At 36.7% G+C, this 19,604-nt stretch overlaps 1 protein-coding gene and 1 pseudogene across 2 annotated transcripts in view; one reads left to right on the top strand and one right to left on the bottom strand.

Moving 5' to 3' along the window:
- CHMP3 (charged multivesicular body protein 3) overlaps positions 1–19,604 on the bottom strand; it is an 86,796-nt gene that overhangs the window by 27,727 nt on the left and 39,465 nt on the right. Inside the window, exons 2-3 of one of the 2 annotated variants that reach the window (XM_058550754.1) lie at positions 15,212–15,272; positions 625–804 (exon numbers count right to left, since the gene is read on the bottom strand). In XM_058550754.1, the coding sequence (XP_058406737.1) occupies positions 625–804; positions 15,212–15,272 (241 nt within the window). The remainder of the gene's footprint in view (positions 1–624; positions 805–15,211; positions 15,273–19,604) is intronic. The other variant, XM_058550755.1, reaches the window with a different exon arrangement.
- On the top strand, positions 16,152–16,584 carry LOC131411755 (small ribosomal subunit protein uS9-like; annotated as a pseudogene).

Below are 19,604 nucleotides of genomic sequence, written 5' to 3'. Positions count from 1 at the left end.
CTAGGACAGAGGAAGCGCTTCTTCACCCTCCTCTAACGCACAGGCCCACTTTTTAGTCCTATGCCTCAATTCCTAGGCCACTTTATAACACTGTTCACATTAGGAAATACATTCTAAATTCTAAACAAAGCAGATTTATATGTAGATTTTGCCATTACTTCAACAACACTGGCAAAAGAAAATGAATAATAATAAAATAATAACAATAGTAATAATTATATTTTGCATTTGTATAACACCCCAACTAAGACAATATAAAGAATAAAAACCAGGGGCCGGCCCGGTGATGCAAGCGGTTAAGTGTGTGTGCTCCGCTGGGGTGGCCCGGGGTTCGCCGGTTCGGATCCCGGGTGCGCACTGACGCACCGCTTGTCAAGCCATGCTGTGGCAGTGTCCCATATAAAGTGGAGGAAGATGGGCACGGATGTTAGCCCAGGGCCAGTCTTCCTCGGCAAAAAAAGAGGAGGATTGGCAGATGTTAGCACAGGGCTGATCTCCTCACACACACAAAAAAAGAATAAAAACCAGAGCTGACACTGTTCTTCCTATTCAAGGAAACCAGCATTGATGACAACAGCAAGAGCATCAGCACTAACGAGGCGGCTGTAAGGTAAGGGCTCTTACCCAGCTGGTTCTTCATCCCCATGAGCACAGAGTTCATGTGAGCTTTGGAAGCATAGAGCTTGCTCACAGCCTTCCTCGACCTGATCATCTCCTTGGCCAGAACCACACAGACATCCTTCTCTCCCTTCTTGGCAGCATCTTTCACAGACCGTTTGACTTTTTCTTCTTCTCTTTGGATATCTAAATTTAGAACATAACAGAACACCAAAAAATTAAGGGTAAACCAGAAGATTTACTGTCACTCAAATCTGTTCTTATTGTGATCTAAATGTGTCTATTAAATAGAAAAACAGGAGGATATAAACAAAAATAAAATAATTACTGTTGCAAGTATTCATTATGTCCAGATACAACATAAAGTAATTTAAGAGTGAAAAGAAAAGTAAATCCTATTACACTAGACAAAATTGCAAAACTGCTTTTGTGAGCCCATTCTAATGTTTGTTGGTATCGGTACTAAGGAATTTTTAAAATACTGTAAATGCATTCCAGAGCCTGCTCTACTAATCAATAAGCAGTATTCCCACAATTATGGGAGTACAATTTCTGTATAGTCATTAATGATTTAGAAAAACCCGCAACTTAAGGAAAACCTGAACACGTTAGAAGTCATCATAACAGCATTAACTACAGGTAAGATATGTCTATATTATGTGCTTTATGGACAGCAGAGATTTTTCTTTATTGTGGTAAAATACACATGATATAAAAAATTTACCATCTTAACTATTTTTTTTTTTTTTGTTTCTTTTTTTTTTTTTTTTTTTTTTTTTTTTTTTTTTGTGAGGAGATCAGCCCTGAGCTAACATTCGCCAATCCTCCTCTTTTTTTGCTGAGGAAGACGGCCCTGGGCTAACATCGGTGCCTATCTTCCTCCACTTTATATGGGACGCCGCCACAGCATGGCTTACCAAGCAGTGCGTCGGTGCGCGCCCGGGATCCGAACCAGCGAACCCCGGGCCACCGCAGCGGATCGCGCGCACTTAACCGCTTGCGCCACCGGGCCGGCCCCAACCATCTTAACTATTTTTAAGTACACAGTTCAGTGGTATTATGTACATTCATATTGTTGTGAACCATCACCACCATCCATCTCCAGAACTCTCTACAACTTCCAAAACTGAAACTTAAACCCATTAAACAATAACTCCGCATTCCCTCCTCCCGCTAGCCCCTGGTAACCACCATCCTACTTTCTGTCTTTATGAATTTGACTATTTTAGGTACCTTATATAAGCGGAATCATACAGTATTTTTTGTGTGTGTGACTAGCTTATTTCACTTAGCATAACATCCTCAAGGTTCAACCACATTGTAGCATCTTATCAGAATTTCCTTCCTTTTTAAGGCTGAATAATATTTCATTGTGTGTATATACCAAATTTTGTTTATCCACTCATCCATCAATGGACACTTGGGTTGCTTTCAACCTTTACTTATTGTGAATAATGCTGCTATGAACATGAGTGTATAAATATCTCTTCGAGATCCTGCTTTCAAATCTTTTGTGTATATACCTATATGACCATAGACTGACTGGCTTAAACAACACAAATTTATTTCTCATAGTTCTGAAGGGTGGCAAGTCCGAGATCAAGATGCCAACAATCAATTTAGTCCCTGGTGAGAAGCCCCTGGTTTGCAGATGGCTTCTTGCTATATCCCCACATGGCCAAGAAAGAGATCACCTCTCGTGTTTCTTATAAGAGCACTAATCCCATTCATGAGGGCTACACCCTCAACATATGAAATTTAGGGGCACATAAACATTCAGTCCATAGCATTCTGCCTCTGCCCCCCCTAAAATTTACGTCCTTCTCACATTCAAAATGCATTCATTACATCCCAATAGCCTCAAAAGTCTTAACTCCTTCCAGCAGCAACTCTGATGTCTAAAGTTCAGTCTCATCTCAATATCACCTAAATCAGATATCAGTGAGACTCAACTATGATTCATCCTGAGGCAAAATTCCTCTCCAGCGACGACCCTGTGACAGACAGGTACAGGAAAGACATTCCCATTCCAAAGGGAGAAACAGGAAAGAAGGAAGGGGTGACAGGTTCCAAGCATGTCCAAACTCCATGAGATCTTAAGACGCAAGAAAAATCCTCTGTGGCTCAATGCTCTGACTTCTAGCCCACGGGGGTGGTAAGGTCACCTGCAGGGCTTGGTGGGGCACCACCACACTGAGGCTTTCTGTGGGGACCCCACCCAAGGTGAGGCTCTCCTGGCAGGGACTCACACCCCCAGGGCTCTGCCAGTGGTCCTTCCCCTATGGCTTCAGTTGGGGACACTCTGGGATATGAGAACTAAGATGGTGGCCCTGATAATCTCTGAATCAGCTTTGGGGATATTCTTTCCCTTCCTTGATGAAGAGCACAAGTCGAAGCCAAGTGGTTTTATCATCCTGTCCTGTAGAATCTAGTTAAGTCCAACAGCCTTCCTTCATTCTGTATCCATCTCCTTCAGTTCGAACTGGCAGTGATCTTGCTGGGGTGGCTGATAAAGTCCACAGTTCACACCTATACTAACCTCCTTATCAAATGGTCAGTCAGCCATACTCTTAAGTGTCTTCTTTCGAACATGTTTTCTCATTTTTTGCAACATAGATAGACTGAGACTATTCCAAATCTTTAAGTTCTGGTTCCTTTTTGTTTAATAATTCCTTCAATTCATTTCTCTCTCCTTGAATTTTACTACAAGCAGTCAGGAAGAATCAAGTCACTCCTTCAACATTTTGCTTAGAAATCTCCTCAACTAAATACACAATTTCATTGCTTGCAAGTTCTAATTTCCACAACACACTAGACCCTCAACACAGTTCAGCCAAGTTCTTAGCCACTTTATAACAAGGATGGCCTTTTCTCCACTGTCCAGTAACATGTTCCTCATTTCCGTCTGAGACCTCATCAGAATGGCCTTTACCATCACATTTCTACCAACATTATGTACATGGTTATTACCTGTTCTCTAAGAAGATGGAGGCTTTCTCTCTAGCCCTCCTTTTTTTTTTTTCCCCTAAGCCCTCACCTGAATCACTTTTAAAGGTCCATTCCTGGCAAAGCAGGCTTCTTCTACCTTGCAACTCAAAACTCTTCTAAGCCTCTACCCAATTACCCAGGTTCCAAAGCTGCTTCCACATTTTCAGGTGTTTGTTACAGCAGCACCCTACTTCATGGTACCAATATCTGTATTAGTCAGTTCAGGCTGCTATAACAAAAATATCATAGATAGGTGGCTTAAACCACAGAAATTTATTTCAAACAGTTCTGAAGGCTGGGAAGTCCAAGATCAAGGTGCTGGCCAATTCAGTTCCCAATGAGAGCCGTTTTCCTGGTTTGCAGATGGATGCCTTCTTCTTCTATCCTAACACAGTGGACAGAGATTATCTTTCTCGTGTCTCTTCTGATAGGGGCACTAATCTCATTCACGAGGGCTCCACATTCACGGCCTAATTACCTCCTAAAGGCTCCCCCCTCCAAATACTGTCACACTGGGGATTAGTGCTTCAACATACGAATTTGGGGAGGAACACAAACATTCAGTCCATAGCAATACTCAAAAGTAGGAATGTTAGATCATATAGTAATTCTATTTTTAACCTTTTGAGGAAAGAGATTGTTTTCCACAGCTGTTGCACCATTTTAAATTCCCACCAACAGTGACCAATGGTTCCAATTTCTCCAAATCTTTGCCAATACTTTTATTTTCTGTTTTGTTTTGTTTTGATAGCAGCCATCCTAATGGGTGTGAGGTGGTATCTCATTGCGGTTTTTTTTTTTTTAATTTTATTTATTTATTTATTTTTCTCCCAAAGCCCCAGTAGATAGTTGTATGTCATAGCTGTACATCCTTCTAGTTGCTGTATGTGGGACGCGGCCTCAGCATGGCCGGAGAAGCAGTGCGTTGGTGCATGACCGGGATCTGAACCCGGGCCTCCAGCAGCACAGCGTGCGCACTTAGCCGCTAAGCCGTGGGGCCGGACCTCATTGTGGTTTTGATTTGCATTTCCCTAATGATCTGTGATGTTGAGCATCTTTTCATATGCTCATTGGCCATTTATGTATCTTCTTTGGAGAAATATTCTATAGATTTGGAAGTCTATTCAAGTCCTTTGCCCACCTTTGAACAGGGCTGTTTTTAAGCTGTTAAGTTTTAGGAGTTCTATATATATTCTGGATATTAATCCCTTGTCAGATACATGATTTGCAAATATTTTCTCCCATTCTGTGGGTTGCCTTTTCACCCTGTTTACTCTTTTTACTGTGTCTTTGGATTCACAAAATTTTTCAATTTTCATGAAGTCCAATTTATCTACTGTATTTTTTTGTAGCCTGTGGCTTTGGGGTCATACACAAGAAATCACTGCCGAATCTAATGCTGTGAAGTTTTTGTTTTACCCTATGTTTCCTTCTAGGAGTTTTATAGTTTTAGCTTTTACATTTAGATTTTTGATCCATTTTGACTTAATTTTTGTATATGTTTGTTAGGTAAGGGTCCAACCTCATTCTTTTGACTGTGGATATTCAGTTTTCCCAGCATATTTGTCAAAAAGACTTGTCTTTTCCCCACTAAATGGTCTTGGCACACTTGTTGAAAATCATTTGACCATATATGTGAGGTTTTACTACTGGGCTCTCTATTGGACTTCATTGGTCTTTCTGACTGTCTTCATGCCAGTAGCACACTGATTTTCTGTCTACAGCTTTTAGTAAGTTTTGAAACGAGGAAGTGTAAGTCCTCCAACTTTGTTCTTTTTCAAGATTGTTTTGTCACTTAGGGGGTCCCTTCAGATGCCATATGTATTTCAGGATGATTTTTTTATTTCTGCAAAAAATATCTTTGGGATTTTGATAGGGATTGCACTGAATCTGTAGATCACATTGGGTGCTACTGACATCTTAACAATGTTAAGTATTGCAATCCATGGACATGGGATGTCTTTCCACGTATTTATGTCTTTAACTTCTTTCAGCAATGTTTTGTAGTTTTCATTGTACAAGTCTTTCACCTCTTTGGCTAAGTTAATTCCTAAGTATTTTATTCTTTTTGATGCTACTGTAAGCGGGACTGTTATGTTAATTTACTTTTAAAACTGTTCACTCTTAGTATACAGAAATACAACTGACTTTTGTGCATTTTGTATCTTGCTATTTTACTGAATTCATTTATTAGTTCTAAAAGTTCTGCTGTGGAATTTTTACGGTTTTATACATGTAAGATCATATCATCTGCAAACACATAATTTTACTTCTTCCCTTCTAATTTGGATGCCTTTTATTTCTTTTACTTGATTAACTGCTCTGGCTAGGGCTTCCAGTACCATGTTCAAGAGAAGTGGCAAAAGCAGGCCTCCTTGCCTTGTTCCTATCTTAGGGGAAAAGCTTTCAGTCTTTCACCATTGAGTGTAACGTTTGCTGTGGGCTTTTCACATATGGCTTTTATTATGTTGAGTAATTTCCTCCTATTCCTAGTTTGTTGAGTGATTTTTATCATAAAGTGGTGTTGAATTTTGTCAAATCCTTTCTCTGCATCAACTCAGATGATCATGTGGTTTTTTCCCTTCGTTTTGTTGATGTGGTGTATTTTGCTGATCTATTTTCACATGTAGAACCATCCTTGCATTCCAGGAATAAATCCCACTTGGTCACAGGACATAATCCTTTTGAATTCTGTTTGCTAGTATTTTGTTGAAGATTTGTGCATTGATGTTCATAAGGGATATTGGTCTGTAGTTTTCTTTTCTGTGTGTCTTTGTCTGGCTTGGTATCAGGGCAATGTTGGCCTTATAGAATGAGTTAGAAAGTGTCCCCTTCTCTTCAGTTTTTTGGAAAAGCACAAGAAGGACTGGTGTTAGTTCTTTAAACATTTGGTAGAAATCACTTGTGAATACATTGGGTCTAGGGCTTTTCTTTGTCAGGAGAGTTTTGATTACCGATTCAATCTCCTTACCAGTTATGTGTCTGTTCAGATTTTCTATTTCTTTGTATTTCAGTCTTGGTAGGTTTTGTGATTCTAGGAATTTGTCTATTTCATCTAGGTTAACCAATTTGTTGGTGCACAACTGTTCACAGTACTCTCTTGTAATATTTCTTATTTCTGTATCTTCATAGTAAAGCTCACTCTCATTTCTGATTTTAGGCATTTGAGTCTTCTCTCTCTCTTTAAGTCAACCTAGCTAAAGGTTTCTCAATTTTGTTGATGTTTTCAAAGAACTCACTTTTGGTTTCTTTGATTTTTCTTTATTGTTTTCCTATGCTCTATTTTGTTTATCTCTGCTCTAATCTTTATTATTGCCTTCCTTCTGCTAGCTTTAGGTTGAGTTTGCTCCTCTTTTTCTAATTCTGTAAATTGTAAAGTTAGGTTCTTGATTTGACATCATTCTCTTTTTTTTGTTTATTGATGCATAATTTTTTATTAAAGTCATAATAGTTTATAACATTGTGAAATTTCAGTTGTACATTATTATTTGTCAGTCACATATATATGTGCCCCTTTACTCCTTATGCCCACCCCCAACCCCCTTCCTTTTGGTAACCACTAATCTGTTCTCTTTGTCCACGTGTTTATCTTCCACGGATGAGTGAAATCATATGGTGTTTGTCTTTCTCGGTCTGGCTTATTTCACTTAACATAATACCCTTAAGGTCCACCCATGTTGCTGCAAATGGGACGATTTTGTCTTTTTTATGGCTGAGTAGTATTCCATTGTGTGTGTGTGTGTGTGTGTGTGTGTGTGTGTGTGTGTATACATATATACATACCACATCTTTTTTTTCCATTCATCAGTTGATGGGCACTTGGGTTGCTTCCACTTCTTGGCTACTGTGAATAATGCTGCAATGAACATAGGGGTGCATAATTCTCTCTGAATTGTTAATTTCAAGTTTTTTGGATAAATATGCAGTAGTGGGACAGCTGGGTTGTATGGTATTTCTATTTTTAATTTTTTGAGAAACCTCCATACTTTTTTCCTTAGTGGCTGCACCAGTTTGCATTCCCACCAGCGGTGTATGAGGGTTCCCTTTTCTCCATATCCTCTCCAACATCTCTTATTTTTTGTCTTGATAATTTTAGCCATTCTAACAGATATTAAGGTGTTATCTCATTGAAGTTTTGATTTGCATTTCTCTAATGATTATTGATGTTGAACATCTTTTCATGTGCCTGTTGGCCATCTGTATATCTTCTTTGGAAAAATGTCTGTTCATATCCTCTGCCCATTTTTTGAAGAGATCATTCTTCTTTTTTAATATAAAAATTTTTACAGCTATCATTTCCCTGCTTCTGCTACATCCCATAAGTTTTGATATACTGTCTTGTGGTTTTCACTCATTCTAAGTATTTTCTAATTTCCCTTGTGATTTCTTCTTTGACCCATTTGTTGTTTAATAGTGTGTTAACTTTCACATATCTGTGAATTTTCCAGTGCTCCTTCTGTTATTGATTTCTAACCAATCTTTGTTGTGGTCAGCAAAGATATCATACATCTATATTTTAAAATTAACTGAGACTTGTTTGGCCTAACATATGGTCTACCCTGGAGGATGTTCCACGTGCACTTAAGAATGTGTATTCTGTTGTTGTTTGGTAAGAATATTCTGTATATGTCTATTAGATCTAGTTCATTTGTTGTGTTGTTTAACTCCTCTATTTCCTTATTTATCTTCTGTCTGGTTGTTATATCCACTTTTGAGAGTGGATTATTGGGTTATTAAAGTCTTCAACTATTATTGTAGGACTACTTCCCCCTTTAATTCTGTCAATTTCTGCTTCATATATTTTGATGATGTTATTAGGTGCACAGATGTGTATAACTGTTATATCTTCTTACTGTATTGAAAGTTTTATTAACATATAATATCGTACTTTGACTCTTGTAATTTTTTTTGATTTACAGTTTATTTTGTCTTATATTAGCATAGCAATCTCCACTCTCTTTTGGTTACTATTTCCATGAAATACCTTTTTCTGTTCTTTCACTTTCAACCTATTTGTATCTTTGGATCTAAAATGAGTCTCTTGTAGGCAGCATACAGTAGGGTCATTTTTTTTTAAATCCATTCTGTCAAGCTATGTCTTTTAATTGGAGAGTTTAATCTATTTACATTTAAAGTAATTACTAATAAGGAGGGGCTTACTTTGGCCATTTTGCTATTTTTTCTGTAGGTCTTACAGCTTTCTCGCCCTTCTTTTACTGCATTAATGTCGTCTTTTGTGTTTACTTTTTTGTAATGAAACTTTTCAAGTCCCTTTTCATTTGCTCTTGTGTATAATCTATAGCTTTTTTCTTTGTGGTTACCATGGGGATTACACTTAATATCCTAAAGTTATAACACTAATTTGAATTTATACGAGCTTAACTTCAATAGCATACAAAAACTTTACTTCTATACAGCTCTGTCCCCACCCCCATTCAGTTACTGATGTCACAAAAGTACATTTTTCTGCACTGTGTGTTCAAAAACATAGCCTAATAATTTTTTTTATGCACAAGTCTCCTAAATCATGTAGAAAACAAAAAATGGTTTTTTTATGCACAAGTCTCCTAAATCATGTAGCAGACAAAAAATGGAGTTACAAACCAAAGTTACAAAAATACTAACTTTTACAATTGCTCATGTATTTACTTCTAATGGAGATATTTATTTTTTCACATGACTTCAAGTTACTCACTATTATCTTTTCATTTCAACCTTCAGCATTTCTTGCTGGGCAGGTCTAGTGGTAACAAACTTCCTCAGCTTTTGTTTATCTGGGAATGTCTTAATTTCTCCCTTGTTTTGCTGGATATAGGATTCTTGGTTTATAGGTTTCTTCTTTCAGCATTTGAATATATCAACCCACTGCCTTCTGGCCATCAACATTTCTGATGAGAAATCTGCTGAAAATCTTATTGAGGATCCCTTGTATGTGACAAGTTGTTTCTCTCTTGCTGCTTTAAACAATCTCTGTCTTTGACTTGCTACAGTTTGATTATAATGTGCTTTGGCATGAGTCTCTTTGAGTTTATCCTACTTAGAGTTAGTGGAACTTTCTGGATGATTATATTCATATGTTTCATAAAATGTGGGAAGTTTTTCTCATTATTTCTTCAAATAATCTCTCTGCCCTTTTCTTTCTCGACTTTCCTTCTGGGACTCCCACAGTGTGTATGCTGGTCTGCTTGATGGTGTCTCACAGGTCGCTTAGGCTCTGTTTACTCCAATTTTATTTTCCCTTCTGTTCTTCAGACTTGATAATTTCAATTCTAATATTTTCAAGTTTACTGATTCTTCTGCCTGCTCCAATCTGCTTTTGGATAACTCTAGTAAATATTTCATTTGTTACTGTACTTTTTTAGCTGCAGAATTTCTTTTCATGTTTTCTATCTCTTTATTGATATTTTCCATTCTGTTCACACATCATTTTCTTGACTTTGTCCACATCTTACTTTAGTTCTTTGCATATCTTTAAGACAGTTGTTTTAAAGTCTTTGTTTAGTAAATTTGTCATCTAGTCTTTCTCAGGGACATTTTCTGATTTATTTTTCTTTGGGCCATACATTCCTGTTTCTTTGTATGCCTTGTGATTTTTTTTTGATGAAAATGGGATATTTGAATCTTATAACAAGATAACTCCAGAAATCAGATTCTCCCACTTCCCCAGGGTTTGCTGGTTTTGTTTTTATTGCTGTAGGGTATCTCTGTGCTAACTCTTCTCATGTCTTTCCAGAGCCTGCTTCCTTCCCTGGGCATGCACAGTGACCTTCTATAATCCCACGTATAAGTGGTTGCTTTTGAATATCTTAGTCCTTGATGTTAGGAATGTAAAATGGTGCAGTGCTGTGGAAAACATTATGGTGGTTCCTTAAAAATTAAATATAGAATTACCATCTGACCCAGCAATTCCATTTTGGGGTATATACACAAAAGAATTGAAAGCAGGGACTTGAGCATATATTTGTACACTCATGTTCATAACAGCATTATTCACAACAGCCAAAAGGTGGAAACAACCCAAATGTCCATTGACAGATGAATAGATTAAAAAAATGAGGTATATACATACAATGGAATATTATTCGGTCTTAAAAAGGAAGGAAATTCTGATACATGCTATAACATGGATGAAACTTGAAAACATTATGGTAAGTAAAATAAGCCAGACACAAAGGTACAAATACTATTTGATTCCACTCATATGAGGTACTGAGAATAGTCAAATTATACATAGAGACAGAAAGTAGAACAGCGGTTACCAGAGGAATGTGGGGGAGGGAGAAATGGAGAGTTATTGTTTAATGGGTACAGAGTTTCAGCATGGGATGAAGGAAAAGTTCTAGAGATGAATAGTGGCGACGGTTGCACAGCAATGTGAATGTACTTGATGTCATGGAACTGTATACTTAAAAAGGGTTAAAATGGTCAATTTTATGTTATGTATACTTTACTATAATAATAAATAAATAAAACAGTAGCAAGAATAGTATGATCCATTCATAAACAAGTGATTGTGTGTAAATACATGTATAGACAGAAATATATCTGGAAGGATGATTGCCAAAATGTTTGTAGTAGTTATCTCTGGATGATAGGATTTCAATGATTTTAACTTTCAGTGATTTTAACTTTCTTATTTATACTTTTCTCCACCACTATGTGTATTATTACCTTTTAGTCATGATGGGGTTGGGGGGAGACCAAGCTATTTTCATTTAAGTAGAGGGCCAAAATGAATGATCTAAATTCAATCTAACATTGCCTTTCATGAGCGTTCTAAATGTGTTACATTTGACTGAAAGCTAAAAATGTGGACTACTGTGAGTCCTCCACGAGAAGATGAGAACTACCTGTAGTTATACTTTGCTTTATTGAAATTACTACTGTTTTTCTCTTTAAACTTTTATTGAAGTATATCATACATACAGAAAAGTACACATAACTGTAGAGCTATATAAATTTCACAAACTAAACACACCCATATAACCAGCAACCAGATCAAGAAACAGAATATTACCATATGCCTTAAGGTCCCTTTATGTCTCCTTAATTGGCCATGCCCCAACAAGGGTAACCAATATCCTGACTTCTAAGATCATAGATTAGTCTTACAGATATTCATTTTTGCACTAATATTTAAAAAAAAAAATCCATTCACCTTGACTGCTAATATAAAACCAAATGAAAGACATTGGAAGTATTTGTATGATAAATCCTGATATGCAAGTAACATTTAAAGCAATCACATTACTTCAAAGTCATACTTTGTCTAAAGTACCCAGGTTTTTTTTTGGTATCATCATTAATGTAGTAAACCCTCTGCTTGTATGCCAGGTACTGTCCTAAACACTTTACATACATTCACAGATTTAATTGTCAGAACAATTCTATGAGATTCAAAGAATTTTAATAGGGATAGATGGCTAATTGATAGAGACAGAGTTTAAACCTGGTATCATTAACACTTCAAAACCCATGATCTTTTTCTGATATCATGTTAGAGTTAGTTAACTAAAAAATTGCTATGAATGAGAAATAACAGCACAACACCATGAAAAGAGATAGGGCTTGAGGATAATTTAACAAGATAAATGAGCTACAGATGTGAGAAGGTATACACTGGGCAAAGCACAAAACAGGAATAAATAAGGCTTGTGAGACACTAATTGAATTTATGAGGTTTCTAAAGATGACACTGGTCAATGTTTGTGCTATTATGGTAATAGAGTTTACTTCTATGTATGTTACAAGCCCCATATTGTTATTTTTACTTTAAACAGTCAATAATTTTTAAAAGAAATTTTAAAGAAAGAAAAGAAATTATTTCTATTTACTTATATACTTACTACTTCCAGCATGCTTCATTCCTCTGGGTAGGTTCAAGTTTGTATCTGGTATGATTTTCCTTCAGCTTACAGCTTCCTTTGACATTTTTTTGTACTGTAGATCTACTGGTAACAAATTCTCTTGGCTTTTGTATAAAACTATCTTTACCTCACCTTCACCTTTGAATAATTCTCACTGGATACAGAATTCTAGGATAATGTGCAGGTTTTTTCTTTCATCATATTAAAGATGTTCTGGTTTGCACTGCTTCTGATAAGAAATTTTTAATCATTCTTATTGTTTTCTGTATTTAATGTGTCTTTTTTCTCAGAAAGTTTAATTTCTCTATTGTTAACACTCAGTAATTAGATTATGATATGCCTTAGTACAGTTTTCTTTGTGTTGATCTGTTTGAAGCTCATTATGTTCTCTGGATCTGTGGGTTTAAAGTTTTCATCAGCTATTATTTCATGTGATCCCTTCCTGACTCCTCCTCTTCTGAGACTCAAATTACATGTTAGATCACTTGATATTGTTCCACAGGTCACTAATGCTCTGTTCATTTTCTTTTTTTTTTTTTTTACTTTTTTCTTTCTGTACTGTGGATAGTTTGTATTACTATCTCCAATTTCACTGATCTTATTTTCTGTAGTGTTTAATCTGCTTGTTAAACCCATTCAGTGAAGTTTTCATTTTATTTCACTTCATTTCAGATCTTTCATCTCTAGAAGTTCCATCTTGTTCTTTTCTGTGTCTTCTATATATCTCATTATGTTCATGTTTTCCTTTAAATTCCTCAACATATTTATAATAGATGTTTAAAATCTTCGCTTACTTGATAATCTCTGTTTTTTCTGGGTTTATTTATATTGCCTGATTTTTCTCCTGATTATGGGTCACATTTTCCTGCTTCTTCCTAGTAATTTTTCATTGAATGTTGGACACTCCGAATGCTTCATTTTTGGGTGTCTGAATGTTTTGGTCTTCCTTACGTTCAGCTTTATTTTCACAGGCAGTTAACGTGGCCTGCAGATCAGCTTTCAAGACTTGTTTTTAAGCTTTGTTGGTGTGGGCTTATGGTAGCTTTTAATCTAGGGCTACTTCAGCCTTACTATTATGACCCTTCTGGGGTGTCTACTGAATGTCCCAGATGTTCAACACAGTCTCTTCACTGTGTCTGATGAGAATTTGACTCTCTCTCAATCCTTGGTTAGCTCTGGGAATTATTTCGTTTACAGCCTCCTGGTAGTTGTCCTGTCCCCAGGTATTGTTCTCTGCCCAACCTCTTGAATCTCATTCTAAATATGCTCAGCTTAGGATTCAGCTAAAGACTCAATGGGACCCCATGCAGATATCTCGCGCTCTTTCTCTGGGTATTGCCTTTCTCTCTGATACTCTGCTCCACAAATTCCAGCTGCTGCAGAGCCTCCTTGAACCCTGATCTCTGTGTCCTCAACTCAGTGAGACCACTATGCTCTGTTTGGAATCCCCTTCCATGAGCTACAATCCAGAATGTTTCTCCAGGAAGAAAATCAGGGCCATATTACGGCTCTCTCTGTTTCCTTTCTTTCAATGATCAAAATCCTGCATTGCCAGTTGTCCAATATTTGAAAAGAGTTATTTCAAAGATTCTGTCCAGTTTGTAATTTATTTACAATGGGAGTGCAAGTGCAAGTCCAAAACCATTACTCCATCATGGCTGGGAATGGAATTCGCCTCTCTGTTCTTTTTTTAAGGTGTGATATTGGGATATCTTTATGGTATTACTTTTTCTCCAATCATGAAAGTGATAAAAATCATCACTTTTAAACATTACTATCTCTTTGAAAGTTACCTTAATTTTAAGTGGTACTCAACAACAATCAATTTTATTTAGAAATATATTTTCCTCAATTTACAGCCATGCTAAGATAAACAACTAGAGTAGCAGGAAAATGGAATTGCATTCCTTACCTAGCACAATTTATTTAATTTGAATTCCATAAAATCATTTCTTTATAAGTAGGAAGAGGTTTTTTTAGTTCTCTTTTATGGATTAAAACAACACAAATTTATTCCTTTACAATTCTAGTAGTCGGAAGTCTAAAATCAAGGTGTTGGAAGGGCTGCATTTCTTCTGAAGGCATCAGGGAAGAATCTGTTTCCTTGCCTTTTCTAGCTTCTAGAGGTCAACTGTACTCCTTGGCTCATGGCCTCTTCCTCTATTTTCAAAGCACATCACTCTGACATCTAGTTCTGTGGTCACATCTGCTTTTCTCTCACTTTTTCTCAACATATTGTCTCTCTCTTATAAAGACCCTTGTGATTACATTGGGCCCACCCAGATAACCCAGGATAATCTCCCCACCTCAAGATCCTTCATTTAATCACATCTGCCAAGTCCCTTTTGCTGCGTAAGGTACCATATTCACAGGTTCTGGGGATGAGGACATGGACATCTTCGGGAGACCATTACTTTGTCTACCTCAGTGTGAGTATCTGCTTAGTTTCCAACACTAACCTCTAGGAAATCAGAGATAGATGAACATGGCCCTCCCCCTTGAAGAGCTGAATTCCAGGCCTGAGGAAAGATTTAGTTCACATAAAATGTAAAGTTTCTTTGAGTTCATTATGTCTTATTTGTCTTACAATGATTAGAAAGCAAAATAATTAGGACAGCTATAAATAATTAATATAAGAATAAACTATGTCCTACAATACACAGAATCATTTTATTTTTATGAAGTAATGTAAAATACAACAAGGGGGTGAGAATAGAAGACAGAAAATGATAATTTACCTCTTATTTGCCTGTCAACAACTCTCATTTCCTTTCTTATCTTCAAAGACCATTCATTGACCTGGGAAAAATTTTAGACAAGGAATTATAGGAGAAGGCAACATTCTTAATTCATTGAATTTTAAAGAATTTTATATTAAGTCTATATTTATTCCAGACATAAAAGAAATAAAGCCATTTTCAAAGAAAGAGCTTTAGGGCCAAATTCTGTTTTTTTCATCTTTTTATTCAGAGTACACAGAATTTCCAAGCTATTAAGGATTCTTATCTGCAGGCAGGCAGTAAGAAGCACTTTATACAAGACCTCACAGAGAGTTCAGTACCCTGCAAGTACTTAAAGATTTTTGTAGAGGTGCATGTGCAAGGACAGGTTTTAAGAGCATCAAAAGATTCTCAACTTCTACACATATTTATTTCAAAAACTGCTCTGCCTGTGTTATGAAAGTTCACCTTTTCCTTCTCCCTTTTAACAATAATGCTTTTTCATTTGACAAAAGAAAAATATTCTTCTAACCTGTCTCTTGTTACCATGATATATTTCCCTGAGAGGCAAAAACCTCTGAAGCACTACACATAGGGCCAACTGGAAATACTGGCATAGGTGTTGAGAAAATAGTGAACGACTCTAATGATTATCAAATTCTTATGCAAGTAAAGTGTTTTCCAATTCTTCAGTTTCAAAAAAATTGAAGGAAAATCTGAGTTGTCAGCTAATAAATCATTAAAACTAAATTTTACATTAAATCACTATGTGCTTTTCGGCATGTGTCACAGAAGGTCAAAGAACTGAGTGACAGTGACACAACAAAATTCCTTCCATTACCATCTACTTACTTATATTAACATGCTTCTCAGCACTTGAGTCTAACAAAGTATAAAATAGGGCTTTCTTCCAGTTTTAGCACCTCAGGATGAAGATCTCTTGTCTACACCTGAAGCCATGCCATCTAAGGGCCCGCTGCAATTGGTGCAGGTCTTTGAATGCAAGAAGATTGCTACAGCCCTGGTATACTGCAAAGGGGGCAACAGCCTCACTAGGTGAATGGGCGACCCCTGGAGATAATCCAACCATGATGTAATACAAGCTACTGGAACCTGTTCTGCTTCTGGGCGAGGAGCGATTAGCTGGCGTGGACCTCCGTGTCCATGTAAGAGGTGGTGGTCATGTGGCCCAGATTTACAAAATCCGTCAGTTCACCTCCAAAGCCCTGGTGGCCTTTTACCAGAAATATGTGGACAGGCTTCCAAGGAGATCACAGACATCCTCATCCAGTATGACTGGATCCTGCTGGTAGCTGACCCCCTGTTGCTGCAAATCCAAAAAGTTCAGAGACCCTGGTGCCCACAATCGCTCCCAGAAATCCTACCAATAAGCCCATTATGAGGATCAGGGTTCACCTTTATAATAAAGAATGGTCGTGGGATTTAAGGTTAAAAAAATAAGAAGAAAAAGCAGGAATAGAATTGATGCTGAACCTTTTAGCATTCATCCATGGATACATGAACTAAATGGCATAAAAAAACCCATACCATTAAGAGAAGATATATTTCCAATAAATTTCACTTTCAATGATTTAATTAAAATCATTTAACAAAATCTGTAAAACATTTATTAGGTAACAACTATAGTAACTCCACTCAGAGGAAATATATGTATATTTTTTTTTTGCTGAGGAAGATTTGCCCTGAGTTAACATCTGTACCAATCTTCTATTATTGTGTATGTGGGTCACCACCACAGTGGGGCTGCCAACAGGTGGTGCAGGTCCACACCTGGGAACCGAACCTAGGCTCCTGAAGCAGAGCATGCCGAACTTAACCACTAGGCCATGGGGCCAGTCCCCAGAGGAAATATTAAAGTACTTAAAACTGTATGGCTATACAATTTTTAAAAATTTTAATGTTATGTTTATAAACTTTTTTAAGTGAAATTCACATAACATACAATTAGCCATTTTAAAATGTACAGTTCAGTGGCAGTTAGTGCCTTCACAATGTCGTGCAGTCACCAACTCTCTCTAGTCTCAAAACTTTTTCAATATGTCAGAAGGACACACTATATTCTTTAAATAATCTCTCCCTATGTCCCCTTCCCCCCATTCCCTTGCGACCACTAATTTTCTTTTTATCTCTTTTGATCTGCTTATTTTGGGTATTTCATGTTTAAGAAATCATACATATATGGCCTTTTGTGTCTGACTTCTTTCATTTACTGCCGTGTTTTCAAATCCATGTTGTAGCACGTATCAATACTTCAGTCCTTTTAAAGGCTGAATAATATTCCATTGTGATGTATATACCACTACTTGTTTATCCATTCATCCATGGATGGACATTTGGGTTGTTTCCATTTTTTTAGTTATTGTGAATAGTGATGCTATAAACATTTGTGTACAAGTATTTGTTTTTGAGTGCCTATTTTCAATTCTTTTTGGTCTATATCTAGTTGTGGAATTGCTGGGTCATATGGTACATCTATGTTTATCTTTTTGAGAAACTCCAAAACTGTTTTCAAAGTGGTTTCACCATTTTACATTCCCACCAGCAGTGTACAAAAGTTCCTATTTCTCCACATCCTTACCAACACTTATTTTCCAATTTTTTTTTTTATCACAGCCAATCTGCTGGACCTGCTGAAGGAGTATCTCATTGCAGTTTTGATTTGCATTTCCTTAAAGACCAATGAAATTGAGTATCTCTTCATGTGCTTGGCCATTTGTATATGTCCTTTGGAGAAATATCTATTCATGTTTTCTATCCATTTTTAAGTTCAGTTGTCCTTTTGTTGTTCAGTTGCATGAATTCTTCATATATTTTGATAGTAGAATCTTATCAGACATATGACTTGCAAATATTTTCTTCCATTCTGTAGATTCTTCTCATTTTCTTGATAATGTCTTTTGATGCAGAAAAGCTTCTAATTTTGATGAATTCCAATTTGTCTATTTTTTCTTTTGTTGCTTGTGCTTTTAGTGTCATAGCTAAGAATCTATTGCCAGATATAAGGTCATATTTATCCCTATGTTTTTTTCTAAGAGTTTTATGGTTTAGGTCAAAGACCTTAATTTAGATTTTTGATCCATTTTGAGCTAATTGTTTTTAATTTATTTAATATATCTTTTTTTGTGTGAGGAAGATTGGCCCTGAGCTAACATCCCTTGCCAATCTTCCTCTTTTTCCTGAGGAAGATTACCCCTCAGCTAACATCCGTGCCTATCTTCCTCTATTTTGTATATGGGATGACACCACAGCACGGCTTGATGAGCAGTGCGTAGGTCTGTGCTTGGGATTTGAACCTGTGAACTCCGGGCCGCTGAAGTGGAGCACACGAACTTAACCACTATGCCACTGGGTCAACCCATTTTGAGCAAATTTTTGTATATGAAGTGAGGGAGGAGTCCAGCTTCATTCGTTTCCACGTGGATATCCACTTGTCCCAGCACCATTGTTTGAAGAGACTATCCTTCCCCCATTGAATGGTCTTGGCACCCTTGTGGAAAATCAACTGGCCATAGATGTATGAGTTTACTTCTGGATTCTCAATTCTATTCCATTGGTCTATATGTCTATCCTTATGTCAATACCACAGTTTTAAAATTTCTATAGCTTTGTAGTAAGTTTTGAAATCAGGAAATTTGTTTTTCTTGCTTAGTACTGTTTTGGCTATATGCGGCCTGTTGTATTCCATATGAATTTGATGATCATCTTTTCCATTTCTGCAAGAAAGGCATTTGGAATTTTGATAGGTGTTGCACTGAATCTGCAGATTGCTCTGGGTGGTACTGCCATCTTAACAACATTAACTCTTGCAATCCATGAACCTGGAATTTTTTCCAGCAATGCTTTGTAGTTTTCAGTGTACAAGTGTTTGCTTCCTTGGTTAAATCTATTCCTCGATATTTTATTCTCTTGAATGCTATCATAAAAGAAACTTTTTCATTATTTCCTTTTCAGATTTTTCATTGCTAGCATTAAAAAAACAGATTTTTTAATGTTTATCTTGAAACCAGAAAATGTGCTGAATTTGCTTTAACTAGTTTTTTTGTGCATGAGGATTCTTTGAAGTTTTTTATATATGGAATCATGTCGCTGCAAATAGATAGTTTTACTTCTTCCTTTTCAATGTGGATGACTTTTATATCTTTTTCTTGCCCAGTTGCTCTGGCAAGGACTTCTAGTACAAAGTTGAATAGTAGTGGCAAAAGCAGGTATCTGTGTCTTGTTCCTGATCATAGGGAAAAAGCTTTCAGTCTTTCACAATTTAGTAAAATGCTAGCTGTAGTTTTTCATAAACGCTCTTTATCATGTTTAGGAAGCTCCCTTCTATTCCTAGTTTGCTGAGTGTTTCTTATCATAAAAAGTATGTACGTATTTTTGTTCCAAGTATAATAGG

Source organism: Diceros bicornis, chromosome 12, assembly GCF_020826845.1.
Source record: "Diceros bicornis minor isolate mBicDic1 chromosome 12, mDicBic1.mat.cur, whole genome shotgun sequence".
NCBI lineage: Eukaryota > Metazoa > Chordata > Mammalia > Perissodactyla > Rhinocerotidae > Diceros > Diceros bicornis.
The sequence above is the reverse complement of the archived record's forward strand: the minus strand, read 5'-3'. Positions and strand labels throughout refer to the sequence as shown.